The 13,222-nt window shown below is 26.6% G+C and overlaps 1 protein-coding gene across 2 annotated transcripts; it reads right to left on the bottom strand.

Moving 5' to 3' along the window:
• Positions 1 to 458: 458 nt before the first annotated feature.
• On the bottom strand, positions 459 to 12,630 carry LOC130672784 (uncharacterized). 2 transcript variants are annotated; one of them, XM_057477513.1, is made up of 5 exons: positions 12,457 to 12,630; positions 12,007 to 12,409; positions 11,757 to 11,916; positions 6,221 to 6,373; positions 459 to 643 (listed from the first exon to the last, which is right to left on the bottom strand). In XM_057477513.1, the coding sequence occupies exons 2-5, from the start codon at positions 12,380 to 12,382 to the stop codon at positions 553 to 555; spliced, it is 780 nt and encodes a 259-aa protein (XP_057333496.1). In that variant the 5' UTR covers positions 12,383 to 12,409; positions 12,457 to 12,630; the 3' UTR covers positions 459 to 552. The 2 variants fall into 2 exon arrangements, with proteins under 2 accessions (XP_057333496.1, XP_057333495.1); XM_057477512.1 differs by having other exon boundaries at positions 460 to 643; positions 12,007 to 12,389; positions 12,457 to 12,627.
• Between the last annotated feature and the right edge of the window lie 592 nt (positions 12,631 to 13,222).

Genomic DNA, 13,222 nt, shown 5'->3' with positions numbered 1-13,222 from the left:
ACTTAATTATTGATAAAACTAAATTTTAAGGTAAACCATAATATGTAGTCTCTATAGTCTTATATATTCAGTAATTATCTATTAGAAAATTATAGTAGCGTTTACCAACATCAGAGGAAAAGGAAATTTCGTAAATAGTGTTATCATAACTGTATAAATACTGTAGTTATAATTACAAATTTATAAGACGTGACTTGTAATCACGCTAACGCTATTAGCAATAGCTGTATTAGTATGTAATTTGTTTCGATCATACGTTACTTGCACGGGACTTGTGTACCTCAAGCTATACATTATATAGCTTTAGATAGTTTGTATGTAGAAAGAAATTTTTATGGCCACTGCGGTCTGTAATCTTGTCTTCATTAATTTTAAGTATCGTATACGTGAATGCATACATATATGTTTATATATATTCTGTTTGTTTATTTTTATGTTAAGATAATTTATTGATATAATGAAGTATGTGTTTTTTATTTCGACACATGATTTATTTATTTTTATAAAATTATACAAAATATTTACATACTTATGTATTACTAATTTTATGTATCAAAAATCGGGTATATCGTACCATTCAAGAGTTTTATTACTTGAATAATCTAACTTATATTGTATACATTTTTTTTCAGTTCTTCTTGAGCTGAAAATATAAAATTTTTATTTCAGCTTTATGTTTTATAAAAATTTTTTTATGGTTTTCATCACTTAATATATTGAGAAATTAATAATTTAAGACAGTAAAAAATATTGTGTATCTGTGTGAGAAACGGCAGAAAGAAAAAAAATTAAATTCAGGTAACAATATTTCTTATTTCCGTAAATACTCGAATTAAGTAATTTTTTTTTTAAGGAAATTGATAGTTATTATCTTGAGAAAACTATTGCGACACATTAGTAATTCTAGAAGCATCAATTACTTGAGGCAAGCAAATATTTCGACAATTTAGTTGATGCCTTCTCAAATTTATTACAATTAAAAACTTCAGCATTTATTTGGTTAAATAGAAAGGAAGGAATTGAAGAAAAATATAATTAAAAATTAGAAAAAAATTCTTGCACTAAGAAAAAATTTGTTTTTATAACAAAATGTAATTTCTCACTGGTATTAATAAAAATATTAAATATACTAATTTTTTCAAGAGCTACACGGAAAGAAATTTTTCGCGGATACCACTATGTTGTATGGTCGATTCTGCCATACTGTATGGTAGCAAAGATTTTTTCATTCGTTTAAAAATTGTGAGTATAGATGATTTGACCATCACGGGAATGGTAACATTCACGATGGTCATGGCGGATGAGCCTATGTCAGTATGGCCGTCAAGCCCATACTGCTTGGCGGTATCCACAATGCTTCTGGTAGATAACGCTATTCAATATTGTCAAATTACTTATGCTAATATTGTAGTATTACCAAAGTTTATTTGATTCAAAAAATAGGTTATACTCCCATGAAAAAAATTTATAAAAAAAATATATGTTAAAATATTACAAAAATATATTTTTCATATAAAAAAAATGTATTAAAAATACATAAAAAATATATAAATATATATAAAAGATGTATAAAAAATATATTTTAAATTGCTAACCTTTAGCTGATTTTCATATATTTTTTATATGTTTTAAATGTATTTTGAATGTGTTAAAAATATATCTTAGAATATATAAAAAAATATAAAAAAATTATATAAACAATATATTTCAAATATATGAAAAATACAATTATGGAAATATAAAAATTATATTTTTACTGTAACCAACAACTTAGAAAAAAAATATATAAAATTTATATAAAAAATGGATTTTTTATATAATCATAACTATATTTGGTGTGTATTTTTAATATGAATTTTCTTTTATACGAAGAATAAATATTTTTTATATTTTAACATGCACTTTTTTTATAGTAAATTTAACGTTTCAGGTATGAGGGATCATTTTTTTTTTAAATTAAAAAAATTAATTAAAAATCAAAGTATAAATTTTTTCAAATAAGAATTATTTCCTAATATAACCTGTGATCACTTGTTTACATAAATATATTTTTATCTATTTATCGACGAAGTATTGCAGCTACATCTATGCGGTATTAGTAGTAATATATTAGTATATAATACAGACATGTAAGCTACACAAAATTTTCTGTACTAAACAGTATGGTGAATAACGCCATACTTATGGTACTTGCTGCAATACTATAATAAGAGTATGGTGATAAGTACCATACATTTCTTTCCATGTACTTCTATAAACTGTTAAATATTTAAATTTAATTGTGTAAATGAATATTTAAGATGACAAACATCGATGGATAAGTTAAGAGTTTATTAAATACAAGAGTTCCAAAAAGCCGCCGTGTCTGAGCGTCACAAGTCTCGCATGATTGGTCTAGGCTTGAATCTTAGCTGCCGTGCTTAGGAAGAAGGCAGTAAGTGAAGTTACTGCCTTCTTCCTAAGCACGGCAGTTAGCAACAGTAAAATTTTTTATTTATGAAAAAATATTTGTTATGTTACAAAACTAATCTGAACAACATAAGATAAAACGCGACATGTCTAATTAATATTTTTTTTACAAATAAAGTAAAATTTTTTTCTTAGTCACCACAGACATTTGAAAAGTGTTAAATTAATTTCCCTTATTACCTGAATTTTGTGTTAAAATTTTAACACGTTTAGTCTTGAAATTAAACACAAATAATCTATGTTAAAAAATAACATAATTATTGTGTGGATCGTTTCTAACACACAGATCTTATTGATATCAACACAACCCGAGTCAAAATTAAAAAAGTAGTTTGAGCCTCCAAAGCCTCAGTTCTTTTGATACTGGACTTGCCGCTGAACGTATACGTTAAATAACATATTATAATATGTTATTCAAGTCCTCGATGCCCTAAACGAAGCATATGAAGGACTAAATCACCTTTTTAAAAAGATGTTTTAACCCTCCAAGGCCTACCATATTTTTAATCTGTAACTTCGAATGAGCTCAATTCTTTAGCACGATATTATTGTTACAATAATAGTTACGTTCTAAGTAGATAAAGATATTTCCAACTGATCGCCAGCGTCCGAGTAGCAGTGCGGCAGTGGTTATGCTTCATATTCGTTAGGTCTTGGTTTCGAAACCCGGCGGCAGCAGATTATTTTTCAAGTTTTTTAAACTCTTTTTAAATTCTTTGGCAGTTCCCGTTTTCAATACATCCTTCGTATTTATTGTACACATAAAATAATTAATTTTTCATATACTAATAAGTCAAAGGTTCAAATTATTCAATTCGAATTTCGAATAACTTAGTAACTATTCTATTCGAACGCCTACTTGTATAACTTTTCGCTATGATTTATATTTTAGATTGTATTATTTTTAATCTTACAACAAAACATTTATTACTAAAAAATTAATTAATTATTTATTGTACGCGATCCGATGAGAGTCTTTCTCGATCTACAAATTTAGGCTCTGGAGGCTTATTTTACCTTTTTAAAGAGATGATTTGAACCTAAACTTGGTAAAAGTGGAAAAAGTTATCAGTTTAGATTCAAATCACCGTTTTGATGTACAGATCTTCATATTCTAAAAAGATGATTTGAACCTCCTTACCCTCGTGTAGGATTTTGAGGCTCAAATCACCTTTTTAATTTTGACTCGGGAATATTTTTTACTGTGTAGTAAAAGATATATATTTTTTTAATTATTTACAATGATTTTTTGTGACAGACACTTGAAATCTACGACATTTAGCGCCTATAGCCGGCAGCTAAAAATATTAGATAAGATACAGCTGGTAGAAAAAAAAACCTAATCGTTCTAATAGTGACTTCATCATCGGATCAAAAAATATTTTTTGGTTACATGTGCGATAGCAAACGACCAAAAAATATCGAAGTAACTTAACGAGCCATCTTGTGACAAAATTTATAATCATTTTAATTCGTCCACTTACCGACTTCTCTCTAATTTTCAACAAATACTCAAAACAATCTTACCAAATAAATAAACGCGGATTTATAACCTGCCATTTATAGGCACTAAATGTAGTAAATTTCAAATATCTGTCACAAAAACTAATGTATTTATCTAGTACAATCGAGTCTAAGACGCTCGTGTGTTGGTACCCTCGCCTTCGGCTCGGGCACCAATCTTCACACTCGCGTCTTAAACACGATCGCACTCGATAGATAAACTACTAATATGTTTGCATTAAAAATTGCACACTATTTATTTAATTATTTATACCATGTCACTATATATTTGTAATTTATCGTGATTACTATTAATTTCTTAGTACAGTCGACTACCCGTCATAAGCCTGCCCTTCATAAGCCAATTTCCCCTCAATGGGCAGTTACTATGTCCAAATAGCTACCTCCACTTAACCTCTAAGGAGTTTTGTACCGGACATCCCGTTCTAAGGCTCCATTAAAATTGTCTAAATTATAAACTAACAATAGGAAAAAACAGACAAATTAATGATCAAAATTTACTATCTTCTTCGCGGAGAATAATTGAATCAATATTAAGTAAAATATAATTTATTGTCCATAATTGTAATCATGAATTACATTTCGAGCTCTTGTTCTAATTGAAAAGTTGTATTGAGCGTTATGTTCATGAATAAAATTATCATTATTATTATAACTGTAACTAATATCGTTATCATTATAATTTTTTGCATTATAATTATTACCAGTGTAAAAAGAAAAGTATTTATTTTAGCACCATAAGCACCAGAAAAATCGGCAGTGACTTTTATAACAGAATGTAAATATAACGTTTAAAATGATATAAAATAAAACAGACTTATAACGAGTAGTCGAAGACAAAACTAAACGCACGGTAGTAGGAAAACTGAAATTCCAAGAAAAACTTCTCCTACGTCCTCTAGGACCGGCTTATGACGTGTAGTCGACTGAAAATTTAATAGTATATTACACACCTAGGGAAGTAAAGCGAGAAATGTCTCAGATCACATGTAATTGTTGGCCAAGGCGAAGCTGAGGTACAAACATATGATCTGAGGCTTTTTTATTTACTTCCCGATGAAAAAAGATTTTATACAATTGTATAGAATTATATATCAATTATATATAGACTATATATAATTATATATAGACTATACATAATTGGATAGAAAAAATGGCCCGATCCAATTGTATACAATTTGTATAGAAATTGTATACAATTCTATACAAATTGTATACAATTCTATATAATTATATACAATTCTATATATTGCAATTATATAGAATTGTATATAACTATATAGAATTGTATATAATTTGTATAAAATTGTATACAATTCTATACAAATTGTATACAATTCTATATAATTATATACAATTTTATACAAATTATATACAATTTCTATACAGTTGTATACAATTGGATCGGGCCATTTTTTGTATATAATTTTATACAATTGTATATATTACAATTATATAGAATTGTATATAATTTGTATAAAATTGTATATAATTATATAGAATTGTATACAATTTCTATACATTTGTATACAATTGGATCGGGCCATTTTTTGTATATAATTCTATACAATTCTATATATTGCAATTATATAGAATTGTATATAATTTGTATAAAATTGTATATATTTATATAGAATTGTATACAATTTGTATAGAATTGTATACAATTGGATCGGGCCATTTTTCGTATATAATTTTATACAATTCTATATATTGCAATTATATAGAATTGTATATAAATTGTATAAAATTATATATTATTATATAGAATTGTATACAATTTGTATAGAATTTTATCCAATTTCTATACAGTTGTATACAATTGGATCGGGCCATTTTTTGTATATAATTTTATACAATTGTATAAAATCTTTTTTCATCGGGTTCTCAAGGTGTGTATACTATTTTTCTCGCCTCCGGGCGGAAAGCGTCAACTTTCGTCCCGCTGTGCAAAACAAAGTTGCCGCTTTCCGCCTCCGTCAAGGAGAAAAATAGTATACACTCTTCTGGCAGTAAAGTAAGAAATGTCTCAGATCACATGTAATTGTTGGCCGAGGTGTCGATCTGAGACATTTCTTACTTTACTACCCTAGGTGTGTAATATACTATTTTTCTCGCGGGACGAAAGTTGACGTTTTCCACCCGGAGGGAGGAAAAATAAAAAGTTTGTTGTAGAGTTTTTAATGTTTTCTATTGTATTTGAATAAAGTAAAAATTATATGCTTACCTATCGTACTTTTCGCAAGACATTATCGGATAGTGGAACCCAAAACATTGTGGTCTCAAAATATTAAAATACGTCGTACCTATATTTGTCGATATAACTGTATTGACCTTTTTTAAACATTTATAAAATTCATAATCGCATGAACATGCTGATCTTAGGTATACAAATATAAGTAATTGGGAAGAAAAAAAATTTAATTACAATAATTATTGAATTTCAAACTGTCCCTCATAAAATCGTTAGCAAAAACTATTTTTTAATTTTAATGAAATGTATACATTATTGCATATAATGAAATCTTGAAATTAGTAGTATTTTAACGTGTTTATTCTTCCAAAAATTTGAATATCTTAGAAATTTTGAAAAATATATTAATATGAAAAATTAACAAAAAAAAACTTGAGAGAATTTTTTTTACTTAAGTTTTCAGAAAGTAAGACAAAAATCATTTAAAAAGAAAGTTTAATTAATTTATGTCTCAAAGTTACGAAAGTTAAAAAAGGAAATTGTGTCTCAAAAATGACGAGATAAAATTTTTAAATATTCACAAAATTTATTTGGGTGAGAAAAAAAAATTTGTTAGATAAATCAACTACCCAAAGATACGAAATAGTTCGATTTATTATATGATACCTCATTACACAGTTGGAAATTTTGTGTTAAATTTAACACAAATCCTATGTCTTTAATCATCTGTTCAAATTTTAGGGTTAAATTTAACAGGCTGTACTTGAGTCAAACAATAACACGTTCTATGTTGAATAATTTAACACAAACGGTTGGTAACTTGGGCATTATTTTGAGTAAACTCAACACACCTGGAGTGTTAGATTTAATTTAAAAAATATGTGAAATCTACATTTTTTTGGGTTTTAATTTGCAAGAACTTGTTGAAGAATAACAAAAATTTCGTGCGAAAAAATGAACGCGAGTAACTTTGATATAAATTTTGTGTTAATTTAACACATGTATAGTGTTAAATTTAAATAATTAAATGTATTATTAATATATATTATAAATATATAACATTGAATTTATGTTAAAGTTTATTGAGTTATATAACACATTAATATTACGCGGAAAGAAAATTATGGGAAGTTTTGCTATGCATTATGGGAATGGTTCCCATAATGGTATGGGAATAGTACCTATACTACTATAGGGATGGTTCCCATATATTATGGGAACCATCCCCATAACAGTATGAGAATAGTTCCCATACCATTATGGGAACCATTCCCATACCATTATGGGAACCATTCCCATAATATTATGGGAACCATTCCCATAATGGTATGGGAATCATTCCCATACTATTATGGGAATGGTTCCCATATTGGTATAGGAACTATTCCTATAATATTATGGTAATTATTCCCATAATGTTATGGGAACCATCCCTATAATATCATAAATTTTTTTTTTTGCACAATAGTGTAGAAATTTCCCAAAATTTGAATTTTCTTGAATGTTTTGTGCTGACAAAAAATTCTTGTTAAAAATTTTAATGTTTTTTTGCCAAATACGATTTTTTTTTTCAATGTTTGAATTTTTGTTTTTATGTTTAATAATATTTCTGTGTATTGTAGAAGTGATTACCAGACTTCTTTAAATTAATTTTTTCATGATATTATGGGAACCATTCCCATAATATTATAAGAATGATTCCTATAATAGTATGGGAACTATTCCCATAATATTATGAGAATTATTCCCATAATGGTATACGAACTATTCCATTTGCATTATGGGAATCATTCCCATAATATTATGGGAATAGTTCCCATACTATTATAGGAACCATTCCTATAATTATAGGAACCATTCCTATAATTATAGGAACCATTCCTATAGTGTTATGGGTATCATTCCCATAATTATAGGAACTATTCCTATAATTATGGGAAACATTCCTATAATTATAGGAACCGCTCCCATAATTTATGGTCGTAATTTCTATGATGGTATAGGAAAAAATTTCACAAAATTATGGGAACCGCTGCTATAATTTTCTTTCCGTATATGTTGATTTGACGGGAATTTTTTGTAATTTTATAAATATTAATCTCCTACTTTAAAGGTATAAGTTTATAAAGCTGACGATACCGATAGTATTATAGTTGTACTAAGTAACAAGACAAAGCGCGCGGAAAGCGCGAGCACCTTTATCCAAATAACACAAATTTTATGATGATCATACAGCTTAGAATAATGTTAAGAAATTTTAACATCACTCTTTTTGTGTAAGAACATACACAAATTTAGTGTTGCGAATACTTTGCGACATCCTTACCGTGTTAAATTAACACAGATCCGATGTAATAAATATACATTTTGCATATGCAATTCGTTGAATATATTCTTGAAAAATAGTTAACTGTTATTTTGTGTTAAATTTAAAATGACATTAAAAATGTGCTGTTTATACACCTTTTTTACACGGAGAAAAATGCAGGTCAAAATTAAATAATCATTACAACCACAATGAAAAATTTGCTATCTCAAATAAAAAATTACAATCCATAAAAAAAATTAGGATGATTTGTAGAAAAGTAATTTTTTACTTCAATTATTACTATCTAGATTGTAATTTTCACTCATCATAATAATCACAATGAAGCTTCGTTAAATTTTCGCTTGGAAAAGATCAATATTTAATTATTCATATAAAAATATTTCGATCTTACAAAAAAAATAAATTGTTATTAGAATTATTAAAAGTTAGTACATTAGTCGCGATTTTTATTTTGTAATTGATTAATATTACATCTCCAATGCAATTCTACGTAGGTAAAGTACATTTTAGATTGTCGGTAAGACAAATTGCTACTCCGGAAGATAATATTACTGTTTGAGATTGTAAAAATCACTATCTGGATTATAAAAATTACTCGCCAAAACCCGTGTAAAACAAAAAATTCGAAAAAAGTTCGACATGGCGAACTTCGAAATTTGAGACGAAATCGAACTTTTGTAAAACAATACAAATTGCATTACAAACATGAAAAATCACATGGGACAAAGAGGATTGGCATAAAAGTCCGGAATTCTCGACTTTTCGGGACGTGTCGCTAAGAAAGGAAACTCACAATTAGGTATCAACATTTTTAGATCTTTTTTGATAATTGTGATTATACTTCAAAATTTTTTTAAAACTTGAAATTTTCCATCGGTATAATATTTCGAAATTTTAGCAACTTTTTTGATAATTTTAAGTAAAGAAGTTCTAAAAAGTTCAATATATAAAGAACTTTTTCGATAATTTTTATTGTAGATGTGCAGAAGAAGTTCAAAGTTTGTAGTACTTACCCGATTATTTTCTTCTGTAGGTCCGGAAGTTTCAGCACTTTTTCGACGATATTTATTTTAGAAATTCAAAAGAAGTACGAAATTTTCAGAACTTTTCCGATAATTTTAAGTGTAAGGTAAAGTACCCAGTCCTTGAACACCTCTAAAAATGGGACCAGTAGTTGAACAGACTTTTAGAATTGTTGTTATATAAAATCCGTATATATATTATGAGTAATATGCGCATGTTATAATTATTTAATGATACAGGCATTGATTACTGTAAGTTTTTTCAATTATAACTAAAAAAAAATTGTATATTTTTTAACTTTGAAGTTGACATGTCGAGAATAGCCGATAGATGCTATTTTTTTCATGAAAAAGATACTATACCGTAAGCCGAACAATCAGTAAAAAAAACGGTATACCATCATTTTAAGTAAAAAAAATTATACCACCCAATGAAATAGTCTTTTCTTCATACTATATATTTTTTGCAAAGACATAAACTAAAATTATTCTATTAAATTTTAGCGTCTAACTATACCTTCCAATGTTCAAACCGGTACCCAAAACTTGAACGAGATAGTGTCACATGTTCAAGTATTGGGTCCAAGTTATTTTCATGGCTGCAGTAGGTGAACAGCGTAAAATTTATTCTAGTGCAATAACAGATAATTTAATTTAATTATTTATTTTTTAAAAAAGATATACGAAAATAAATTATGAGTGATTCATCAACAATTAGTGTAATAATTTTAAGTGATTTCGTGTGAAAACGTATCTATTTCATCAAAATAAATTTTTATTATTTTCTAGCCAAAAAAAGTTCACAACATATAGGTAAGATGAAAATTGCAAATAACATCTATCTGTTAATAAAAAAAATCCGTTACAATTAGTAAAATTTTCAATAAAGTTTGTTAAATTCATAAAATTTCACGACTTAACAACGTTACAAAAAACTTAAAAAATTAATCAAGAAACTATTTAGATCTAAAAGTTTAAATTCGTGTTCTGTCCTTGTAATGAAAAAATTATATTTATAATAAATAAATAAAAGTATTTATGATTTTCAATTCAGGTAACAGTTCATTTTTTGTGTTGTTTTTAGTTCATAATAATTAATTCATTAGTAATAAAAAATGTAATTAAAAAATTAAATACAAATAATTCTCATTTTTAAATCATGATATTACGTATTCAGAGTATTATTTTTAATATTATTCAATAATATATTATAATTCTTTTGATATTTCAATAAAACGTTGAAAAATTTTGGTGTGCCTATTGCCACCACATATTTTATTAGTTCAACTACTGCGGCTTGTCAGAGTTGATCGTTCAACTACTACTCCTTTCATAGTCTATCTTAAAAACGTTGTCAAAATATAAATATTCAATTATCTGCGATATTTTGCGCTCCAATCAATTCAAAATTGTTCATATTTTCATGAAAATCATTAATTTGAACTAATAATTACAACTTTATATATTAAAAGTAGGGTCAAACACGTTTTACTTTGAAACCTGTTTAACTACTGGGTACTTTACCTTAGAAGTTCTAAAAAAGTTCGAGAATTCCGAACTTTTATGCCAATCTTCTTTGTCCCATATGATTTTTTATGTTTGTAATGCAATTTGTATTGTTTTACAAAAGTTTGAAAAAAGCTCGTTTTCGTGTCAAATTTCGAAGTTCGACATGTCGAACTTTTTTCGAACTTTTTTGAAATTTTTTTTTTTACACAGGAATACATCTCTCACAAATCGCGTTAATTAATATTTACTAAATACAATAGTAAAAATTTTTGGTACATTATAATTTTTATTTGTCGCTAGTAAATTTTATTTTGAATGCAGTAATTTTTATAATCAACAGAAATTATTATTCTAAATAATATATTGTAATTTTTACTTTGAGTTTTGTAAAAATTTTGATTTTTTTTTTTAACGTTGCGAGATTACTTCTCAGATTGTAATTTTTTTTTTCAAATTTAGTCAAAATTACTTAATTTTTTTTCTCCGTGTATCTTTTAACACAAAGTTAAATCTACACTCCACTGTATCAAGTAATTAATACAAAAAAATTGGCCAACTACTTTATGTACCCAAGTACACTAACTTTCCAACTGTGTAATAATCTTAAAATTTTTTTTTTTAATGCGAAATATTTAAAAAATTAAAGTCGCTCACGATTTTATGTTACACCAAAAGTAAATGTATGAAAAAAAAAATAAATAATAATTACCGAGTGAAAATCCCAATGTTTTTTAATAAACCCATACTTTCTCCGGCTCCCATCGAGTAAGGACATGAATCATGTTGACGACAACAAATATCAGTTTGTGAAAATACTCCGATATCATCATTACTTCTGGCAGAATTACCACTACCACACCATAAAGTTCCTTGATTATTTTTTGAAAATAAATGAGTAATTGATTTAAAATTTCCAAAAAAAAAAAAACCAGAATATTTATATATCTACATATATTTACCAGGAAAAACAGCTTGGAAATCATCTCTAAATATATTCAAAATATCACCAAAACCTTTATCGGCCGTATCGCTCACTTTCGTAACATTAGACCGTAGCAAAAAAAATCTAAATGATTCAGGTAAATAAGAAACGATTATTTCAACAATTCCATTAGTATCAGATCGTTGTATTGTCGCTAAAATAACTTTAAAAAATTTTTCAATACCGGATATGTACGTCAATTTCATATCTATTTCATTGTCTATGTAATCATACGACAAGTCCTGTTTTAATTTACTGTCGTTATTTTTATTACTATCAATTATTAATTCGTCACTATAAATGCAATTAATCATTTGATGAATAATTAATATTTTTACGATAACATGAATCATAATGCATCTATAAAAAAAATATACTTTCTTTTATATAATTAATTAATGAATTAATTAATTAATCAATTAATTACCTAGTAAAAGTTGTGTTTATAATTTTATATTTTAAATTTATGGCGTAGTAACTTTCGTAAAGTCTCAGCGAATACAGACATTCTTATGAGTGACAGCCAACTCTTTTATACAATCAGCGAGAATCGAGAAAGAAACTACAGCTCAAGAGTTTGTGAGTTGTAATGAAAGACGTCTTGTTGAAAAATTAACTCCTACAATATTATTATTTCTAAACGCCGAGTAATATTTTTCTTTGTACACAATTTTATTTATTTTTTTTTTTTTTACTTCTTTTAATAGTTTTTTTTTATTACTCTGAAAAAATAAAATGTCATTGAGGTATTTGTTAAGTTATTAATTATGATTTTAGTTATTTGTCGTCTGTCATAATAAATATATATGTATATATATATATATGTGTATGTATATAAATAATTTTTTTTCTATATAATGTATTTACTCATATTTTTAAGTCTTGTCGCTTTGCCAGTAGGTCAAGAGCGTTCACTTTTTTTGATCTAGGAATGGATGGAGAATCTAAACGCCAAGGTCATTAAACTTAATGCTTGTTAAGATCATAATAATAAATATATACATGGAGAAAAAAATATAGGGAACTTTACTTAAAAGTATGAGTTAAAATTACTAAATTTATATTGTAAACTTGAAACGCTATCGAAATTGTGTAATTTTTACGATTTTGACAATTGAATTTTTATTTTTATCATTTTAATATGGAAATAAATATAAACTGCATTAGTAACCTTGACTATATATTAGACTGAT

The sequence above is a fragment of the Microplitis mediator genome, chromosome 8, assembly GCF_029852145.1.
Source record: "Microplitis mediator isolate UGA2020A chromosome 8, iyMicMedi2.1, whole genome shotgun sequence".
NCBI classification, from domain to species: Eukaryota; Metazoa; Arthropoda; class Insecta; order Hymenoptera; family Braconidae; genus Microplitis; species Microplitis mediator.
The sequence above is the reverse complement of the archived record's forward strand: the minus strand, read 5'-3'. Positions and strand labels throughout refer to the sequence as shown.

Excerpts from the sequence above, each read along its gene's own strand:
- LOC130672784 (XM_057477513.1), bottom strand. The coding sequence starts at position 12,382 with ATGATTCATGTTATCGTAAAAATATTAATTATTCATCAAATGATTAAT. Across the intron at positions 11,917-12,006 it reads TTTCCAAGCTGTTTTTCCTG|GAACTTTATGGTGTGGTAGT; the intron begins GTAAATATATGT and ends AAAATAATCAAG. Across the intron at positions 6,374-11,756 it reads AACATTGGGATTTTCACTCG|ATCAGCATGTTCATGCGATT; the intron begins GTAATTATTATT and ends TGTATACCTAAG.